A 20,232-nucleotide genomic window follows, 5' to 3' on the forward strand; every position below is an offset into this window, starting at 1 on the left:
CTCAGGAGGCCCCTGCACACCTGTGCACGCATCTACCTCAGGAGGCCCCTGCACACCTGTGCACTCATCTATCTCAGGAGGCCCCCTGTATGCACAGGTGCACATCTGTCTCTGCAGCACCCATGGTTCTTAGCAGCTGACCAGAGGGTGAGACCAAGGGGAGGTTGAGGCCCAGTCTTAGTAGCCCAGGTGACTTGTTGGGGCCTCTAACAGTGGCCACTGGCTCCTCCCACCTTGGCATGGGCTTGGCCCCACTGTGGTGCCTCTCCTGGTTCCTGCTGGGCGAAGTGCCCAGGAAGGCCCGGCCGCTACAGAGCCGCCCTTCACCTTCCTCCACTGCCCTGACCCTGTGAGGCTGCAGGGCTTACTGACTGGGACCTTGGGCCTCACAGTGCACACATGTTGGCCCCGAAGGTACAGTCCCCTGTGCCACCACTGCAGGGCTTGCTCCCCACGTGATGCCAGCTTCTTCTTGGACCTTGGAGCTTAAAACCCAGGACACAGATGTCACTGTGGTTATCACCTCTCCAGGTGAGTGATGGTGCCAGGCACAGGGGCCTCCTCTGGCACAGGGCATGCATCCACTGGGTGGGGTCACCTCCAAGGCTCCCAGCATCCGCTGGTGGACCTGGGGTCCCTCAGCCCAGGCCAGGCCACCACAGAATCCTCCTTTGTCTTCTTAGTTGAAATAAAGGCTTCAATTAAAAATGTCAGAGAGTGTAGAGGTGCAGGGGAGAGCCCTGCAGAGCCCTGTCCCAGGCCCATTGCTAACTCTGACCCCTCGTACCCATGCTGTATGTGAACTTGGCCTGTCTTCCTCATGTCCTCTTCTGCCCGGGACACCACCTGGGCAGTGCATCACACTGGCCCTGTGTCTCCTCCTCACACCTCTCGGCAGTGACAGGGTTTCCTTGGTGCTGCTGCTGATGGTGACAGTGCCTCTGGCCAGGGAATCACCCATGTGACACTTTCCCTTGAGAGACATCAGGCTGTGGGCCAGGGAGTGAGACCATAGCAGTGACATCCCCTCTTGTTCCCATGGCAACAAGGGCACCAGCTGGTGGAGACACTAGGCTGGGGACAGTGACTGTTGTTGTCTCCCCCACTCTGCTCCTCTGTTGCAGTCTGTCCCGTCTGGGAGGAAGCCACACGTGTGGGGCGGGAGTCAGGCCGCCCCTCGGTGGCACTGCCACACACCAAGTCCCCTGCGCAGACCCTTGTCTGTGTCCCCATCCTCCTTTGTTCAGTCCAGGCTTCCTTTCCTGTGGTCTGGGCTCACGGACACCACGTCGCTCAGCTGACACCCAAGGAGCTGGCGTTCACTTCATTGCTCCACGTCCTTGGTGCTCAGTGGCTTTTTGTGGCCTTTCTTAAGGTAACAGCAAAGCAAGCCAGGCTTGTGCGACGGTGGCTGAGCCTTGCGCAGGTCTGTGTACAGGGCTACAGCTGCCACTTCCTGCCCGCGTCACCACCCACAACTGAAGGCCAGGGCCAAGGGTTACAGAAAGGAGGGACAACAGGGGAGGGGATACTTAGAGGCAGAGAGGAAGCTGGACCTGAGGCACCGGGCCGCTTCATCCCTCCCGTCCTGGGCACATGGTGCGGTGACAGCTCACCCATCAGTAAGCAGGGGCTGCCCACACGAGTACCCGCAGAGGTGCTGGGGCCCTGTGCCACCTCATGCTCGCCTGTCCCTGGTGCCTGCTTCCTGGCAGGTGAGAGGTCAGCGTTAAAGCTCCCAAGTCCCAGGGACTGAGATTCAGACTAAAGTGAAAGTGACTGCTACGGGCGCTCTACTGAATATGGGCATCAGTGGGAGGCAGGCAGTACCCACATCCCACCCAGAGCAGACCTCAGGGCAGTGCCGCCCACGCAGGCTGCACTGGTGCAGCAGCCTGGGCCAGGAGGGGCCCTCTGCAAACTCTTCTTGCAGGGCTGAGGAAGCAAGTGGCTGGTGCCAACTGGGGTGACTGTGTGGCTCCCGCTTCGGGTCTGGGTTTGTACATGGGCCCTTGCTGTGCCTGCCCTCACAGAGCTCTTTCAGCCAGCACCAGCTTCCCTTGTGTCTCCCCCATGGCCCACAAGCGACACATGGCACGGGCAGTGTCTCCTGCTCCGGGGATGCCCCATGAAGGGCTTTGCTGCTTCTACAGGGAGTGCATGCCACCCAGAGACCAGAGCTGCAGGGCCACCATGAAGGGCGAGATGGCAGGACCATGCCCAGGGTCGTCTCCAGGGATATGTAGGTGCAGCAAGGATGGAACACGCTGGAGAGAGGACCTGTCAGGTGACCTTCAGCGGCAGGAGCATCCAGTTGTTCCCCAGGACAGGAGCCCAGGGCTGTGCTAGCCTGCAGTGCAGGGGACAGGGAGTTAACAGCCACGTCACAGCTGTGGCCTCTGATGCCAAGATTCCTTCTGTGGTGTCTTTAACCGTGAGGTGGCATAACAGAGCACTCCATGGTGGGCCTTCAACAGCACCTGTGTCCAGGCCAGTCTGGGGGCTGAAGTGGCATCCAGAGGTTGCAGGGTGTGCGTCCCCATGGGGCCTCTTCCTGTCCTCCTGGCCTGCTGGGGACCTCTCACAGGGCCTATGTGAGAGCTGTGTGGGCCGCTTGCTCTTCTTATGTGGTTCTTGGTCGGCTTCTTAGCACTGTGACAAGGCACCTGCTAAGGCCCACTGTAAGGGAGGGCGGTGTTGGGGCTCAAGGCTCCAGAGGTCTTGGTCCATGGTTAGCCCGCTCATCTTAGGCTGGGCGAGGTGCAAACAGCACAGCGGAAGGGAGTGACAGCAGGAAGCACAGGGTGAGAGCCCCAGAGGGGAGGGCCTGGGACAGCCAAGCCTCCCAGGCCACATGCCAAGGCCTGCCCTCACCAGGCCCCACCTCCTGCTGCCGCGTCTTTCCTCAGGGTGCCTGGTACTAATGAAGTCACAGGCCTTGCGATCCTGCCACCTCTGCAGCCCACCAGCAACCGGGCTGTCAACACCATGAGCTTCTCTGGGGGACACCTGGGGTCTTGACCCTAACTCGAGGCCTTCAGTCTGGGCACAGGCCCCGCCTATGACTGCATCTACTTCCCTGAGGTCCCTGCTCGAGGACACCTTCCTCAAGTCCTTTCTCGAAACATAGTCCCAGGAGATCAGGGCTTTCACACTGGGCTGGATGCGGTCCTGGACACAGAGGAACACACGAGGCTGGGTGTCCTGTGTCCACGTGTCTGCCCAGGAAAGTGGGTGTCAGGCAGGTTTGTGTCCTAGCCACGCCCAGGCACTGGAGCCACACAAAGTGAGGCCTGGCCATGCCAACAGGAGCCCAGGCTATGGACATCACAGCAGGGCCACGCAGGCAGGATGGCGGGGTCCTGGGGAGGCACTCTCATCCTCACCTCTACCCTGTGCCCTCTGCCTGCGACTCTGTGGGGTGGACACCAGTGTTTCCTTCCAGGAACACATACACAGCAACGATAACAGACCAGACGCACATGACACACACAGCAAGGGACACGGCATGAGACAGAGGCCCAGGGAAGCCATGCGCGACACGGGACAGGCACCCCCCACCCACAGCTCGGCGCCTTACCTCGGAAGTAGGGGATGTAATGATGTCGGAACACGGAGGTAGGGCTTGGGTGTTGGGACAGGGAGAGCCAGCTACTGGTACCGACGCTTGCAGTACCAGCTGCGGGCAAGAGAGCAGGTCAGTCAGCCCGGCTCACCCTCCAGCACAAAGCCCCCAAATCTTCCTAGCCCCCTCCACTAGGAACATTTGGGCCTCCTCTCTCCAGATATGCACATCTGTTTGGGGCACCCAAAGGGAATGCCCTAGGAGGCTCTGGACCAGGCCCTGCAGGTGCAGGGCGACCCCCCTCAGGAGAACCAGGAGGCTGGCCTAGGGCTGCCAGGCCTTGGTGCTTCACAATGGGGGTCTCCTTGGGGTCAAGACCCCAGCAGCATGTCTGTTTCTGACATCCTCATGGGCCACACCAGCCAAAGCATGGTCCTGGTCTCTGGGGCTTAGTGCTGGACCCAGAAGTCAGCAAGGTGGGCCTTCTTGTGACCTGGGGGCCGGGGCAGGCAGCAGAGGGGCCTTGGGAGAAGGGGTCTGGGGAGTCAGCCACTGCTGTCCACTCACTGACTCACCTGCACATCCGCTTACACACTCATTTGCTCACTCACTCATTTGCTCACTCATTCAGTCCCCCATTTGTTCATTCATTCACCCATTCACTCATGCATTCATTCACTCATTCATTCACTCACCATTCACTCATTCACTCACCATTCACCATTCACTCACCATTCACCATTCACTCATTCACTCACCATTCACCATTCACTCACCATTCACTCATTCACTCACCATTCACCATTCACTCACCAGTCACCATTCCCTCATTCACTCACCATTCACTCATTCCCTCATTCACTCATTCATTCACCCCTTCATTTGCCCACCCATTCATTCATCCATTCATTCATCACACCCATTCATTAATTCACTCATTCTGTCACACGCTCATATGTGCACGCATTCATCCACTCGCCCACTCATTCACCCACTCTCTTAATCCTTACTGAGCAAGATGCACCACATGTGTTGCAAGGAGTCAGTGAAGTGACTTTGCAAATGAATGGGTTTGAGTTTTCCACAATTTGTGAAAATGAGAGCTGTAGCCCACAGATGTGAATGGGTCATGCACTGGCCAGGAAGGAAGCCGCCTCGAGAAGTCACTGAGGAGGGGGTGCCCACAGGCACCATCCCTGAGACTCTGACAGGCCCGGGGCAGAGCTTCACAGCTGTGGGGGAAGGGAGTGCACAGCAGCAGGCAGGAGTAGGTGACACAGGTGGGGGGACCATCTGCAGGCTCCCAGCAGGCGAGTCTGGCAGGGAGGGCTGTGTGTAGGTGAGGTCATATAGACACTGGGGGGTCCACTTTGGAGCTACTGGTTTCTCCTCTGTAGCCCGTATCTGCCCTGGGACGGCTGCTGTCTGGCCTCCTACATCTGTGCTTTGTGTTCCTGACATCTCCAGCACCTAACACACGGGCTCAGCACTGAGGGATCACGGGGCGCCTGCAAAGAGGCACCTCCCAGGGTGTGCAGGTCCTCCAGCCCACAGGACAGCTTAGCTTTGGTAGCTTTTCTCCTGCACCTTGCTGGCAGGAAGGCTCGCTGTCGCCCCAGTGGCAAGCCCACCCCACCATATTTCTGGTAATACTTGGAGGCCACTGAAGAGCTGAGCAAGAAGTCCAGTTCCGCCCAGGGCCCAAGGATCCAGAGGTCTCAGTACCTGCACGGCTGTAGTGCTGGGGTGACCGCGAGGTCGGGGTGTAGCGCCCGAGGCTGACAGAACCGGCGGAGCTGGGGCTGGAGGTCCGGCACTGCTTGTAGGACCGGTCATCCTGATCCCCCTGGGAGGGAAGACACTGCTGGTGAAGACCGGCCTCTGGGGCACTGCCCACCCTCTCCACAGCATCAGTGCCCACCCCTGGCTCCAGTGAGGGATTCAACCTGACCCGAACATGGACTCTGCACCTGAGAAGCCAGGTGGGCTGGAGGCGGTGCTGATTGAGGCCCCTGTGCCCACTGGCACCCACCGCTCACCCTGCTACCAGAAATGCGGTCTGGGACTTTGCAGGAGGAGGGTGAGTTGGCCCTCCCCCCGCGCAGCCCTCCTTGTCTCCCAGGGCTCCTCAGAACAGTCTTAGAACCACTGAGATGTCCCACTCCAGGGTGGGCAGAAGGTGCCCCTCCTGGGTCGAGAGGCCCAGAGGAAGGAGCCCTGCAAGCACATACAGCACAGCCCCGTTTGAGCAGGAGGGGGGCTGCAGGGAACAATCATGGCAGTGGCGTGAGAGGGCACTTGGTGCTGGGCTGCAGGCTGGCTGGCCTTCCGCAGTGTGGCATGGTGGCCTAGGTCATGCCAGCCTAACCTGGCATACCATGGGGGGCTGCTGCTTTGCCCCTTACTGATCTGGCCCTTACTCCTGCCCAGTCCATCTACACTGACCTACAATAGGAGGCTTCCAGGCCCACAGCCTGCCATGACCCCCACATACCTCCTCAGGGACCCTCCCCTCTTATCCTCTCTAAGGCATCTGGCTGCCCCACCCTGGCCTCAGCATCTGTCCCTGGCTGTCCCTCTCCACCCTGGGTACCATCTAGATAGCCCCCCCCCCACCTTATAGGTGTCCTGTCTGCCAGCCTGGACTCAGGGCCACCGGCTGGCTGGAACTGAGAAGCAGGGTCTGAGCGGACCACCTGCCCACTTGCTTGGCTGCCTGGGTCCCAGGGTGATCTAGGCAAGGCCAGCCTTTCCTGGCCGCTGGGCAGTAGCAGAGGTGCCCAGCCCTTCTGAGCTCCTGGGGCTGTTTCGGAGGGGACGAGAGAGGTTCTGAGGGGCATTCTGGTTCTCCAAAGCTGTAAGAAGCAAGAGGAGAGCCCTGGCCTCAGAGGTGAGGAGAATCACCCTTCTAGAACCACTGAAGGTTGGGCTGGGACACCCTAGGATTGGGGAGCCAAGGGGGGCCCCGCCATGGCGGCCAAGATGCTGCGCAGTAGTGACAACCTTGGGCTGTGCAGTTCCCACTGAGTGCTGCTTGTGGTCTCAGCCTGAAAGGGGCTTTGTGATGAGACTGGGCCTTGGGAAGACGCAGAGCTCTGAGTGCGGCTGACACCACAGCTAGAGGCCACTCAGCTCTGGTCTTTTGCAGAGTGCCCATGGTGTTACCAGCAAGCTCCTTGGACAGTGGATCTGGAGCGAGGTGCCAGGGAACCCTCCTATGTCTCTTCCTATAGCTTGTGATCCTGGGCAAGTTATTTGGCTCCCTGTGCCTCAGTTTCCCCACTGGTGACTGAGGCAGATTGCAGAAGTCCCTCTGGGGCGCAGAGTGCAGGGCTCTGTTGACCCTGTCCTCACTCCTGTGACATCTCTGGGCTCTGGCCACCCAAGACCCACTTGCAGTCACCCATCCTGCTGATGAGTGTGGCTAAGAGGGCCACTCGGCAGACACATCCAGGGCGCTGTTCTCACGGGCCCAAGTGCCACCTGCAAGTCCACTGTGGGGCCCCAAGTGGACCTGCACTAACCCGGGGACGCCACAACCCTGACCACCACCTGTGCCCCTGGCCCTCACATCTGTGATGGCAGGCAGACCAGAGGACATGCAGACGAGACACGACTACAAAAATAACCAACGTGAGGAAGGTGCCACAGCCCCGGTGTGCTGGGACCAAGGCCCTTCCCGGTGCTGGTCATCTTTACAGAGGGGCAGCACAGCGCCATGCATGGGCGGGGCAAGCATGCAGCAGGCGGGGTTACCTCAGTCGGCGTTGGCGAGAGCAACTGAGGCGACTGTGGACACAACACAGAGCGGCCCGTTAGTGCCGTGGCACCAGGCCAGTACAGGGACGCAGGGGTCATCTAGGGACTAGCAGGCCACACGGGGCCAACTTTCTCCTGACAGCCCTGAGACCCAGATAGGGGACCCCACATGAGGAGGGGCACAGACCAGGCTGCAGGCTGGACATGGACTCATGGTAAGGGTGCCTGGGAAAGGCAGCCCTGGGCAGTGTCCCCGCCTGCCACAGCCATGGAGCCCAATTTCCTAAGACATCCATTGGCAGTCAGGTCACAGTGCGGCCCATCAGGAGCCCCTCAACCCTCAACACTCAGGACAGCAGAAAGACGGTGGGAGCCTCGGGCTGGGGTGGACCCTGGCAGACTTCCCAGCAGGCTTCGGCCACAGGGACAGCAGAGCAATGCCTGCCACCCAGAGCTGTGGTCTTGGCTCAGCACAGGGCTGGGGGACAGACGGGGCCTAGAAGCCAGTGCCACCTGGGCCGAGCAAGTGCTGGGCGAGAGGACGCTGGTCTCCATGCAGCCAGGGGAGACTCTCCACTCATGGCAGCGTCCAGGAGGCCTCAGGAGACCTCCCCAAGAGGCAGAACCAATCCCTCCTATCCCAGGCAGCCAGAAAGAAGAGCAAATCCTTGAATAAGAAGCCTCCACATGACAAAGGGCACTGTCCACAGGAACACTGGGAGGTGGTGATCTGTGGCCCAGCCAGGCTGGTGAAGTAGCTCATCACAGAGAGGGCTGTGGGCTAGGGACAGCGGTGCGTCCCACGCACGTGAAGGAGGCACGCAAGGCTCCCAGCCCTTTCCCTGCAGCTGGCGCGGCCCTGACTTCCTGCTCAGCACACAGCTCCTCCAGGCCCCTCCCGGGCCGGGACAAGGCTGCGGGCAGACGCTCTGAGTTAGGTACTTAAGGGTGACAGGTCGTCTGCGCAACAGCGAAGCGTGGGGAGCCGTGGGGCTTGCCAGGGCCACACCGCAGGACAGCCTGCAAGCATGGGCACCCCATGGGGCAGGGCATACCTCGCCGTAGCTCTGCCTGTCCCCTGAAGAGTGGCTGACGTAGGGTGAGTAGGAGATCATGTCTGGGCGGTCGATGTTGTAGATCGCCTTGCTTTTGGGGAGTGCTGCCAAGTCCCTGTAGTCCAGGATCTCATCGCCGAGCTTGGCCTGAGAATAAATAGCAGAGGGAGGAGGTGGGCCGGGTCCGAGGGCAGCAGCTGCTCCCTGCGAGGAGTGAGGGGCATGGCTGGCACTGTGGGGCTGCAGCGCATCAGCCATCAGCACCAGGGGGCAGGACTAGGTGGGCAGAGCTCCAGCACGCAGGCCAAGCCAGCCACATGGGCCAACCCATCCGCCAGCCACCAGGCCACGCGGCCTCGAGCTCAGGCCTGCTCCAGCCTCCCTCAGTTTCCTTCCTGACATGGTGGAAAATCAGAGCACGGCCAACTCCAGGCCTGGCGGTGTGAGACTGTGACCTAAATGCACACACACATGCGCATAAGCACACACACGTGCACACACCCATGTACACCTGTGCATGTGTGCAAACATACAAATAAACTCAGTGCATGTATTCAACTCGTGGGCAGACACACAAATACACACGTGTGTATACATACACACACACTCACAGATACACCCACACAAGCAATACACAGAGGTCCACATAAGAAGTACACACATGTTCACAAATATCTGTGTTCTGTGCAGACCCAAAGAACATGCCTATATGCATGTACACATTCCAAAACACATTCATGGGTGTCTGCACACCTAAAATACAGATATGCATGAAACACACACACGGATGTACTTGCACACATGTGATATACACACATTATGCATCATGCAAATATGCACATAAACACTCAAGTGTACACATATGCATGGATGCAAACACGTGAACACTTGTGCACACATGTACACATGCCTGTGCATGCACACAGGTGCCACGGCACAGGTGGCCACACATGCACACACTTGTGCACACACGAATGTGCAACCATGCAGACACACTCATCATGCATGTGCAAGAACATGCACACTCACATACATGGATTATATGTGCATGTCTGTGTGTATGTTAGTGCCTGTGTGTGCATACACTTATGTACATACATACAAATACACAGTGCATGTCTTCACACTGCAAGGACATTTGTGAGCATGACCATACCTGTCTAGGATCATGGGAGGCACACACCACACTCCCACACACCTGTGCAGCCCACATTTGATATCTGTCCAATGCCCTGCCTGTGCACACTTAACACACTCGCTACTTGCACACTTATACTTGTGTGCACCTACAAACATAGTATTGCACTTAGTCCCCCCACTACCCTCACACACACTTGTACACACACACACTCGGCACATTTGTGCACTGTTAAGGTTGATGCACGTGTCAACTTGAGGAGCCCAGAAGCTTCTGTATCCCGGATGTAGAGGGCCTACCCTTTCTTCCAGGGTGCTGCTCACTGTGTCCACTTGGGAAGTTTAAAAGTTCCGCTAAGTGACAGCAGGGGGCCAGGGCCCAGAAGCACTGCTCCTCCCCCGTGGGGGCCTGCTTACAACACAGGGAGAAAGACAGGCTTGCTCCCCCTTTTTGTGCTCTTGCTGCTTTTTCTCTTCTGCGGCCTTACCCCAATGCCCCTGCACCGCGCTGCTACCTTGGAGCCAGCTGATTACACGCTGAACCTCCGCAAAGCCTGCCCTTCCTTCATTGTGAGCATTGAGTGTTTTGTCACAGAAACGAGAGAAAGGGAACCAAGACAGGCAATGAGAATACACAGCCAGGCACGTGGTCCAAGGCTCTGGGCGCTAGGGTGACAGGTGCCACACCAGGCCACCCAGGCCTGCTGACTGCATGTGTGAGCCGTAGCTTTGCTCAGGGAAGGCCCGTCTGGCTGGAGCCACTTCCTGCCCTGGTCCTGTCTGGCTCCTCCTCCTCCCCCACCCCTTTACGGGTGCACCTTTGTACCCCTTGGCCAGCATCAGGTAGCTCTGGGCTGGGCCCCTCCCCGTCTCTATCGCATGGAGATTCTGCAAGGCTGCCCCTCTGCAGGCCCAGCTCCAATCCGGTCCCCCAGGTAACCCTGCTCCAGGGCCCGGCACAGCCCTCTTGGTCCCTGTGTCTCCAGGGGCCAAAGGCATCCGCTTCCCACATCCACTGTGAGCCAGGCTCAGCCCCACTCTCAAAGTCCCGGGGGGCCAGCAGCCCCAGCTGCCTCCCCCAGGAAGCCTTCCCAGATCCCCAGGCCCACGTCAGAGCTCTCCGGAGCCCCAGCCCAGGGCAGCACGTGTCGCGCACGCTGACTGCAGGCCCGCGTCTCACGCTCACCAGGTCCTCTTGGTGCCCGAGGACCAATTCCAAGCCAGCGCTGGTGCCAGGGTGGGCAGGGTCCTGCAAGGGTCCCCGGCTGTTCCCTCTGTGCTCGAGGAGCCTGAGCCCAGGCCCGGGTCTGCTCCTGGCCTTCCTGACCCCACCGCTCACTCTGGCAGGGCGCCGGCTCTGCCCTCCTGGCCTCCCCTCCCCGCGCAGCCCGTCCCTTTCTGGGGGCGGCTGAGGCCCCTCCCCCACATTCCCTCCTTGCTTTCCCTCCCCTGTGGACCCAGGCTCTTTCTCTGTGAGCCGGGGTGGATCCCACCTACCACCCCCGTGTCTTCCTGGCTCCCTGGCCATGCTGATGGGGCCTGGGCCCCTGATTCCTCATCAAGCCCTTCTCTTGACCCTCAGCTTGATGCAGCGCTTGTGCTCAGGGGCACCCGTGACAGCAGTGGGAGAAGCTTGGGCATCTCCCATAGAAAGGGGGCACAAGGCTGAGGCTCGGCACCCACTTGGAAGTGCAACCCCCCCACACACACTTGCCTGCCTCCCACTGTCCTAGCCCAGCCCCTCCTTCCTGACCCCTCCCTGTCCCCCGGGTCTCCCTCCCAATGTGGCCCTTCCTGACCCTTCAGGGACCTGAACAGGTGGCCCAAGCAATGCTGGCCGCTAGAAGCTGCCCACCACAGCCCGCAGACAGGCTGTCAAGGCAGCCTTTCCATCCACTTCCTCGTGGGCCGGCCTTGGGTGGTTGCCAAGACAACAGTAGCTGGCTAGCTACAGTGTATACAATGCTTTATCTTTTTGCTTCTTTCTTTCTTGCACTTCCTGCAACAAAATAACCACCTGACCACTCTGGCTCCACAGCTGCAACCCGCACCAGCCTTTGCGCTGTCCACACTGCAGCTTAATGCCACAGAAAGAAGGTCACGAAGCACTGTGATCAGCACCACCTCGACCTGCTAGCAAATAAATCACATCTAGAGAAAGGGGATCCCTTGCTGAAGGAAGCTGATCCCAAGTTTGAACCCAACCTGGGCAAATTAATGTCTTAGCAAGACACTGTTGAGAAAGATTTTTGGTTTTTGGGGGGTGCTGGCTCAAGGCTGCCTTAAGGGCAGGTCTGGTAAGGTAGGTAGAGGTGGGGATCAAACTTCGGCATCCTGCGCCTGACTGCGTTTGCATGAACAGATGCTTAAACAACTGAGCTAACTGGCCGGCCACCTTAGCAAGACACTGTTGAAAACTAAAAAACCAGAAAAGGACTGGGAATGTTGCTTAGTGCAGAGCCCCGGCTTCAATCTCCAGGACTACAAAAACGTTTCTTAAAGCGCCCCAATTTATCGCGCCCCGGCCCTCGGCACTGGGCCACACGAGGGCTCCTCCAGGAACGCGCTTTGTGGTCCGGGCACAGGACACATGCACACGGGAGCCCCCTCTGACTGGGGCCAGCAGGAGCGCCTGTTGCTGAGAAGCAGTCGATGCGTTCTGCCGCCCCCGAGGCCCACACTCGGCAGCCCTGGTCGGCCTGGGCCACGCGCTCTGCAGGTCAGCTCCCCGCGGTGCCAGCCGCAGCGCTGGCCCTTCCGACTCAGCACACCGGGTCCGCCCGAGCTGCGTGAGGCCTCTGTTTCAAGCTGGCACCAGCGCACACCACGCTGAGACTCGGCGTCACCACCACCATGCCTGTTCTGGGGTCACTGTCCAGACCCAGCCCAGCTGAGTCCGCGGGGGCAGCCCAGGGCCCACACCAGGCTGCGCTAGCAGCTGCTCAGTGGAGACGAAAGCACCGGCCACGGCTTCTCTGCAGTGGGGGCCGTGGCGCCCCCACAGGGAGCCCAGGCACGGGGTCACAGAGGGCTGGCTCTGCTCAGCTGCTCTGCTGCTCGGCCCTGAGAGCAGGGTGGGGCCTGCGGAGGTGACTCTCTCTGCTCACGGTGTGGCCCTGTGGTCACCACAGTTCCCAGGCCCTGTGTGAAGGGGTGTTTGGTTTTCGTCATGTATTTGTTTAGTTACATCTCACGGCCTTTGCGCTGATCTATATTCCCAGATCTTTTGAATGCATTTCTTAAGAATTGTGCCAGATTAGCTAAACTGCTTATATGAGGCTGGAACTTACAGTCTCCTGCCTCAGCCTCTCAGGGCTGAGACTGCAGGTGTGGCTCCCACAGCTGGGCCTTGTCTCTACTGTGCTGTGTGTTCCCACTGACAGCAGCAGTGCCACCCCCAGAGGCCACCTGAGCCGGGCCCTGTGCCAGGCCTTTCACAGGTGCCACCTTATGTAATAAGGGCGACAGTGAATTCTCAGGGCAACCCCTAACCCCAGGGCCTCAGGAAGTGCCTGGTCTTGGAATTGGGCCTTTAAAGGGACAATGAAGGCAGAATGAGAGCCACGCAGCAGGTTCCATGGGCGTCCCTAGGAGACCAGGACACAGGCACCCAGGGTGACCATGTGAGGACACAGGGAGAGGCCATCATATATGAACCAGGACATCGCGCTTGGGCAAGCCGGCCCTGTGGCGTCGTGGTCCTGGACTTCCGGCCTCCAGGATGGAGACGGTCATCCTCCCGTCCCACCCCTGGCTGGGGTCTCTGCGGCAGCGATGCCAGAGGACTGGTGGCCCCACAGGAATAAGGATGACGGCTGTACTCTTCAACCCCTCCTCTGCACATGGCCTCCGCGAGCCCTGGATGGCGGACGCAGGGGTCTCCAGGGATCAGAGAGGGAAACACCTTGTCCAGGGCCTCACGGCCACTTGGTAGCCCCACACGGCAGGTGGACCACAGAGCAGGCAGCTTGTAAGGGCCGTAGTGCTGCCAGTCTCAGCCAGTGACAAGGTGCTGTAGCCCACGGCACAGAGGAGGGTCTGTAGCAGCCCCGAGTCCAGCTGTTGCCTAACAGGCAGGGGTGAAGCTCACGCAGACATGGCAGATCCAGCCCCCACTGAGGTGCAGAAACCAGCGGCCCTGGCCCGAGGTGATGGTGGGGTAGGGCAGGGCAAGGGTGACTCATCAAGGTCATCTGGCTCCTTGCCTGAGCCAACCCTCACCCTGAGCCTCGGAACTCCCTACAGGATGAATTTAAGCTCTTAATGCCAGTAGAGTTGGCCAATAAGAACCCCCGTCAGGCTGGTGAGATGGTTCAGCAGACTAAGCACCTGCTTAGTCAACAGGGACAAGGGTTTGACCCCTGGCACCACATGCCATGCCAGCCCCACCCCCAGGTGCACTGAGCCTGCCACCGAGACCAGGCATGGTGGTGCATGCCTGTAATCCCAGTGCTGGGGAGGCTGAAACAGGAGGATCACTACACATCCGAGCTGCATAGTGAGACTCTGTACCAAATATATAAAAAGAAGAAGAAGAAAGAACCGCCACCTCTGGTCCTAGATGCACAGGCACCCACTGGCCAACGGGGTTACACCGGTACAGTCGTTATCCCACATGCACACACAGGCCCTTGCACACGCAGCATCCATTACACGCTGCCTGCCCTTGCACACGCAGCCTCCATTACACACTGCCTTCCTGGAGCGTGCAGGATGCTTTCTACATACAGCCAGCAGAACTGCCCCACCCACCTGGCCACCATCCTTGCACCTGCATCACCAGCTGTGCCACCGTTCCTCTGGGGATGAGCACCCAGAGGCCCCACTGGGTCAGGCATACATGCACGTTTCTGGCTTTGAGTCAGCCCCAAGGCCCCGAGGGCAGGGCCAGCCACACCCCACCACCTCACTTACATAGATCACACGGCTTGGAGACCCGGATGTGCTGGAGGCAGGGGCAGAAATGATGCTCTCGGAGGACGTCCTGGTTTCCTGGAACAGAGATGGGGAGGCTGAGGCAGGGGATCTCTGTATGGGTGCGGCGGCAGCCACACTAGCCTAGGAGGCACCAGACAGGATTCCTCACAATAACAAGTGTACCGCGTGGACAGTATTCCAGGAAGCCAGAGTCTGGACCACAGCTTCACGGCCACAGGCAACACAGCTGTGCCTGGCACCAGTGGGAAAGGCGCAGAGGCTCCTGCGCGGCCACAGAGGGCCCTGTGGACCTTGGGGGGCGAGCTGTGCCCTTCGTGGCCACATGGGCTCAGGGACACGGCACCCGCCACACTGCTGCACACACCTGCTCCCCACCTCGGCCTGGGAGACCTCCTGGTCAGCCGTGGTTGGGAGGCCCCGGTCAGCACTTGGCACTGTGCCACCCTGCCTTTGGTCCTTGTCACTGGTCTCTGAGCGGCTGCGCGTGTCCGTGCCCATCTCTCCCTGAGGGCCCCTCTGGCTGGGCCTCCTGACCCCTCCCTGTGCTGGCTGCACACACCCGGCTGTCATTTTCCTGCAGTCCCTCTCCTCCCCCCTCCAAGCCCCTCCTGTGCCCCCACAGTGTCACTGGGATCCAGGCTCCTTTTCATCCATCTGGGGGAGATGTATCCATCAGGGGCTCCCCAGAACCTCACACCTCTCCTTGTCGGCAGCCCCATATCCTCTGCCTGACACCTACTGACTCCTGGTCATTGCCCCTGCCCAGAATTCTGCCCAGTCGGCCTCAGTGTCCCCCCCCCCCCCACTGCAGAGGATGCTGGTGGCCCCACTTGTCAGGGGCTGAGCTGAATGCTCCCAAACTCTGCATGAAGACAGGTGACAGAGGTCGCCAGGGTCATGGAACCACCAGGATGGGCCTCCTCCCATCTGGCTGGAGGGTGTGGTATGCACACCTATAATCCCAGCACCCAGAGGGCTGCGGCAGGAGGATCTCTGAGAGTTTCAGGCCAGCCTGGGCTACACAGTGAGACCCTATCTCACAATACTAACCAAAAAGGGGGGATTAGATTGGTACACACACACACAGGGACAACCACTTGAGGACACAGGGAGAAGACACCATCTGCAAGCTCAGAAGAGAGAGACGCCCTGCCTGCAGGTGGCAGGGACCTTGGCCTGTGGCCAGAGACAGGCGTCTCTGCCATTGAAGCCCCTGGATTTGGGCCTTTGTCCCTCCAGCTCATCCTATGTTCAGCTCAACACCAGCAGGACGTGCAGACATGGGGACCAGATATGCCACACGGCAGGCAGTGGGGACACCAACCTGTAAGACACGGGCATGGTGCCCACGCAGGCCTGGCTGTACCTGGGGCTCTGCATCTAAGGAGAGAGGAGGGACAGGGTGACACCGCCCAGCTGTCCCTCATTCATGCACCTGGGGGTCCCTGCTGGAGCTCTACCCACCTTCTCATCCCCTCGGCCCCTGCACCACACGAGGATCAGGTGTCAGCTTAAGGACCAGCCTGTCCCCTTGGGCCATAGGCCTCTGAGCCGGTGGCTGATGCCACCTCTGTGACCTCAGCTTGTCCCCAGTGCTGCCCGAACAGAAGGGGTCATGATCTACGCAAGAAGCCCCGGGCCTCAGCTGCTTCTCCAGGACACGGAGAATGTCCGTGTCTATCTCCAGGGACAGCTCTGGGGCTGACCACCTCTGCCCCAGTGACAGCTTCAAGAGGATTGGTGACTCGGTCACCACCTCTGTGCGGCACTTTTCAGGCTGGTGGCCACCTGAACTACCCAGGCCTGACCAGCTGTGACAGTCACTGTCTAGGAGCAGGGTGGTCATGTTCCTCTTTGCCAGCTGGGCAGGAAGCACACCAGGCTGGAGCCTGGCCAGCTGTGGCATTGTCTCAGGGAGTGTCTGTGCCTGGGCTGCCTGAGGACTGAGCCACAAAGCCACGGCTCCAGCACGCCATGGACACCGTGGCCAGGAATCTGTCTACCTACTCAGGGCAGGACGAGGCCCTCTCTGTCCTATGCATGCAGGCTTAGAGGCCCCTGGCTGCCTGGTGACCCTGAGAGTGGCAGGGGCTATTCTGATGCTTCCTGCAGCCCGGCCCAGCTGTGTGCAACAGGCTGCCCTGTGTGGTTCCCAAGGCTGTGGCTGTGGGCTGCCCTTCCCCTGTTCCGTTCATGCTCATAACACAGGAAGTTCCCATGCGCGCGCGCGCGCACGCGCGCGCGCGCGTGTGTGTGTGTGTGTGTGTGTAAGTGTCTAGGCCCCTTAGCAAGCTGGGTCCCTCCCCAGGTCCCTTCTGTGGGCCTCTGCCGACCTTTGGAACAACACAGACCAGTCACTGCAGGGTCACCACAGGGGCCCAGGGGTGGAGCCACAGTGTTCAGAACGAACTGTTAACCAGCGTGGTTATGTGAGGGAATGACAGGACGTACCAGGAGCCAGCATTGTCCTGCCATCCTGCCCACCGATGCCACAGCAGGGCTTGATGAGGGAGAGCTGTGACCATGGGAAGGGTAGAATCTGAATCGGGGTGCAGAGCAACTGGGGCGCTTTCAGGAGTGAGGGCTGCCTGAGCGCCCCACTCGGCGTGGCTTCCTGCCTCTGTGCTCTCTGCAACCCAAGCCTGTGTCCCCCCAGAATGGCTCCTGACCCCACCTTCGCCTTGCTCTGCGTCCTCACTTCTGGCAGCGGGCACTGTTTGGGGGCAGCGTGAGCCCCGCTGCGCTTATCCCAAGAGTCCTTGGGGCCCTGGGGGCTACAGCCCTCCAGGCAGGCTCCTTCCTCTGGGCAAGGCTCAGAGCCCGAGTCCTGCTCACAAACCAGACCAGGCCTCTGCAGTCACGGTGCAGCCCCCAGGCCTCCAGGCAGAGTGAGCAGGGAGGGGCTGGCCCCGAGCCTTGGCCCGAGCGCAGACCAGTCCCTGTCCTCCCCCTGCGTCTGCTTCAGCTCTCAGTCCCTCACTCCTTGGAGCCCGCCCACCTGCCATCTAGCAATGGCCCTCCCCGGTTGACCCTCCCTGTGAGGCTGCGGTTCCCTGTGACCCCATCATGCCTGCTGTTGTGACACTGCTGGCTGTGGAGAAGGGGACCCAGTCCTCGCCCTGGACAGCAGCTCCAGAGGGCACAGCCCCTCAGCCTCGGTCAAGCGGGCCTTGGCCTTCGATTTCAGGGAGGCCAGGGAAGTCATCTCTGTCCAACTTGACAGGAGCTTTTTCTTGTTCTCTTTTTTTGTGGTACCGGGGATTGAACCCAGAGTCCTTCCTCTGAGCCTCAGTCCCAGTTTTATGTTTTGTTTTTTTGAATTTTAAGACAGGGTTTTACTAAATTGCTAAATTGCCAGGCTGTGCTCTAACTTGTGATCTTCCTGCCTCAGCCTCCAGACTGTTGGGATGACAGGTGGGTGCCACCAACCATTTTTGTTTAGGGCAGAGTTGACTACAACTGAAAGACCAACCACGTGACTCAGGGCGGAGCTTTGGGTCACATGGGCCCATGGATTGCTGGGATCCTGTGTCAATCACACCTACCTCAGGGGATGCCAGTAAAACCTCACCAATGTGGCACTGTCTCATGAATAGGGAAGGTGAGGTGTCCTGCCCCCTCAGGGAGAGGATGAGGAAGCTCTGTAGCGACCTCCTGGGCCTGCCCCAGGTGGCTTTTTCTGTATCTGATTTTTGCGTCCTTCCCTGTCGTAAGCTGCTACCCACAAGCACACCTGCGTCCCGTGAGGGGAGGAGAGCCCTCCCTTCCGACAGGTGCTGGCCCGAGCATAAATCGCTAAATCGTCATGGTGGGCATCTAATATGGCTGATGCCCTTTAAACAAAAGCCCATCTTCCCCAAGACCACCTCCCCCCTTCTCCAATTCAGCCCAGGGTGCAACTTCCTTTCGCCCTTTCCACCACCTCAAGGAAGACCCCCAGTCAGCTCGGGTCTATCTAAACGTCCCCCTCCAAACCCCACCCCCAGCAACAGGCCATAAAAGCCTCAGCCTCCCTTTGTTCCAATCCAGAGAATTCCTCATCTTCCCCTGATTCTTTCCATGTCCTCAAAAATAATAAATCCCCTTTCTCTTTTTACTTCTGCCTGTTTCTCTGATGCTCCAGTTACCTAAAAAAACCTATCACCTTCTACTTGTCATCTAACTTGAGGATGGCTCGGGGACCATCACACTTGCAGGTGACATCAGAGGTAGTGTTAGGTCTGTTTGGGGCCTCCGACTTCACAGCAATCCCCAAATTTCCACAGTCACAGCCACTGTGTCCTGAGGCCAGTGGGGCCAGAGCCTTAGGCTCCTGAAGGGCCTGGCCACAGAGTCACCTCTCTCCACCTTGTCACTCCTCCCCCAGGCCTGGAACCCTGGGACCACATCCCGAGGGCCCAGCTGTGGCCTCCTGACACAGGATGGTGTGAGCCAGAGAAAAATATGTGGGGACCAGGGATGCCACCAACCTTGTTTCTGTCCTCAGTCCTGGCTGCCTGTCGACACGCAGGGTGCCAGATGGAAGAACCTGTGGTGGGAGAGCCAAAAGGAGGTGGTTAGTGCGAGTCTCACAGCAGGGCAGGAGGGGGCCACGTGGGGCCCCCACCCACCGGGCCAGGGTACAGTGGCCTGAGGCACACAGCCATGGGGCAGATATGCCTCGTGTGTCCACTGCTCCCTGGGAGAAAGCAAGGTTCTAAGCACCTCAGCATTCTCTTTGTGGCCTCAGCTGCCTACAGGCCCAGCCACGGGGACAGTGGCGCCAACCAGGGGGCAGCCGGCCTCAGGCACCGGGGCTTGCATGTGTTGGAGCTCCCCAACAGAGTGGGGAGCAGGTCCGGTGGGCACAAGTGTGGGTGCAGCTCTAGCTCTGTCACCGTCCCACCCAGCTTCCTGGCCTGTTAGCCCCCTGCCAAGTCAACAGAGGACCAGCTGCACAATGAGTCGGCCCACCAGTCGCCCTCTGCTCCACTCTGACTTGAGCTGCCAGGCACTGGCTGTCCCCTAAAACTGAGTGCCGCAGGTCACCCTGCCTCCTTGGGTCCTCGGTAGACACAGTCGGATAGGTGAAGGACAAGACGAAGACGGGCTGGGGACTGCAGTACAGACCTTCACAGCTTCCTGTTCCTGGCAGGGATGGCGAGGCTCTCCAGGCTTCCCGAAGTAGGCGCCCTCCCCCTCCCCCATGGCTGTGTGCCCTCCTCTCCCCCACACCAGCTCCCGAGTTAGAGCACCCCAGAATGCGAGCCTCACTCAGAAAGGGGGGTCATGAGTTCCACCTCAAACTGTATCCTCAGGGCTCCACGCCTTGGGCATGTGTGCGTGTGTGTGTGTGCATGTGAGTGTGTGTGTGTGTGCATGTGTATGTGCGTGCAAGTGTGTGTGTGTGTGTGTAACACTGCTTTAAATTTTTTACCACTCAAAGGGCCAGCCATCGCTTCTCGGCCTTTTGGCTAAGATCAAGTGTGGTATCAAAGGGCCAGCCAAATAGCTCAGTGGATTAAAGCATCCGCAAGCAGGAGCAGGGGCCAGGGTTCGATCCCCCGGCCTGCCGAGCCGGCCCCACCCCCAGGGAGTGCTAGACAGCAATTGAGACTGAGCGCGGTGGCCGCATCTGTAATCCCAGCTGTTGGGAGGCTGTAAATGGGTGGATTGCTAGGAGTCTGATCTAGTAGTGAGACCCTGAACACCCTGTAGGCTCTTCCCTAAAATACAAAATAAATAAATAAATAAAATTTTTATGACTGAAAAGGTAAGAAGCGCTACTCATTAAAAAGT

General features: G+C 59.4%; 1 protein-coding gene across 17 annotated transcripts in view; it reads right to left on the reverse strand.

The window, feature by feature from the left end:
- The window catches only part of Ablim2 (actin binding LIM protein family member 2), a 120,879-nt gene that overhangs the window by 42,544 nt on the left and 58,103 nt on the right, over positions 1 to 20,232 (reverse strand). For 9 of the 17 annotated variants that reach the window (XM_023699874.1, XM_023699865.1, XM_023699842.1 and 6 more), the window contains exons 8-13: positions 18,924 to 18,982; positions 14,431 to 14,508; positions 8,380 to 8,526; positions 7,322 to 7,354; positions 5,291 to 5,411; positions 3,581 to 3,679 (exon numbers count right to left, since the gene is read on the reverse strand). In XM_023699874.1, coding sequence (XP_023555642.1) covers positions 3,581 to 3,679; positions 5,291 to 5,411; positions 7,322 to 7,354; positions 8,380 to 8,526; positions 14,431 to 14,508; positions 18,924 to 18,982 — 537 coding nt within the window. The remainder of the gene's footprint in view (positions 1 to 3,580; positions 3,680 to 5,290; positions 5,412 to 7,321; positions 7,355 to 8,379; positions 8,527 to 14,430; positions 14,509 to 18,923; positions 18,983 to 20,232) is intronic. The other 8 variants (XM_023699877.1, XM_023699876.1, XM_023699873.1 and 5 more) reach the window with 3 other exon arrangements.

The sequence above is a fragment of the Octodon degus genome, unplaced genomic scaffold (genome assembly GCF_000260255.1).
Source record: "Octodon degus isolate 3935 unplaced genomic scaffold, OctDeg1.0 scaffold00006, whole genome shotgun sequence".
Taxonomy (NCBI): Eukaryota; Metazoa; Chordata; class Mammalia; order Rodentia; family Octodontidae; genus Octodon; species Octodon degus.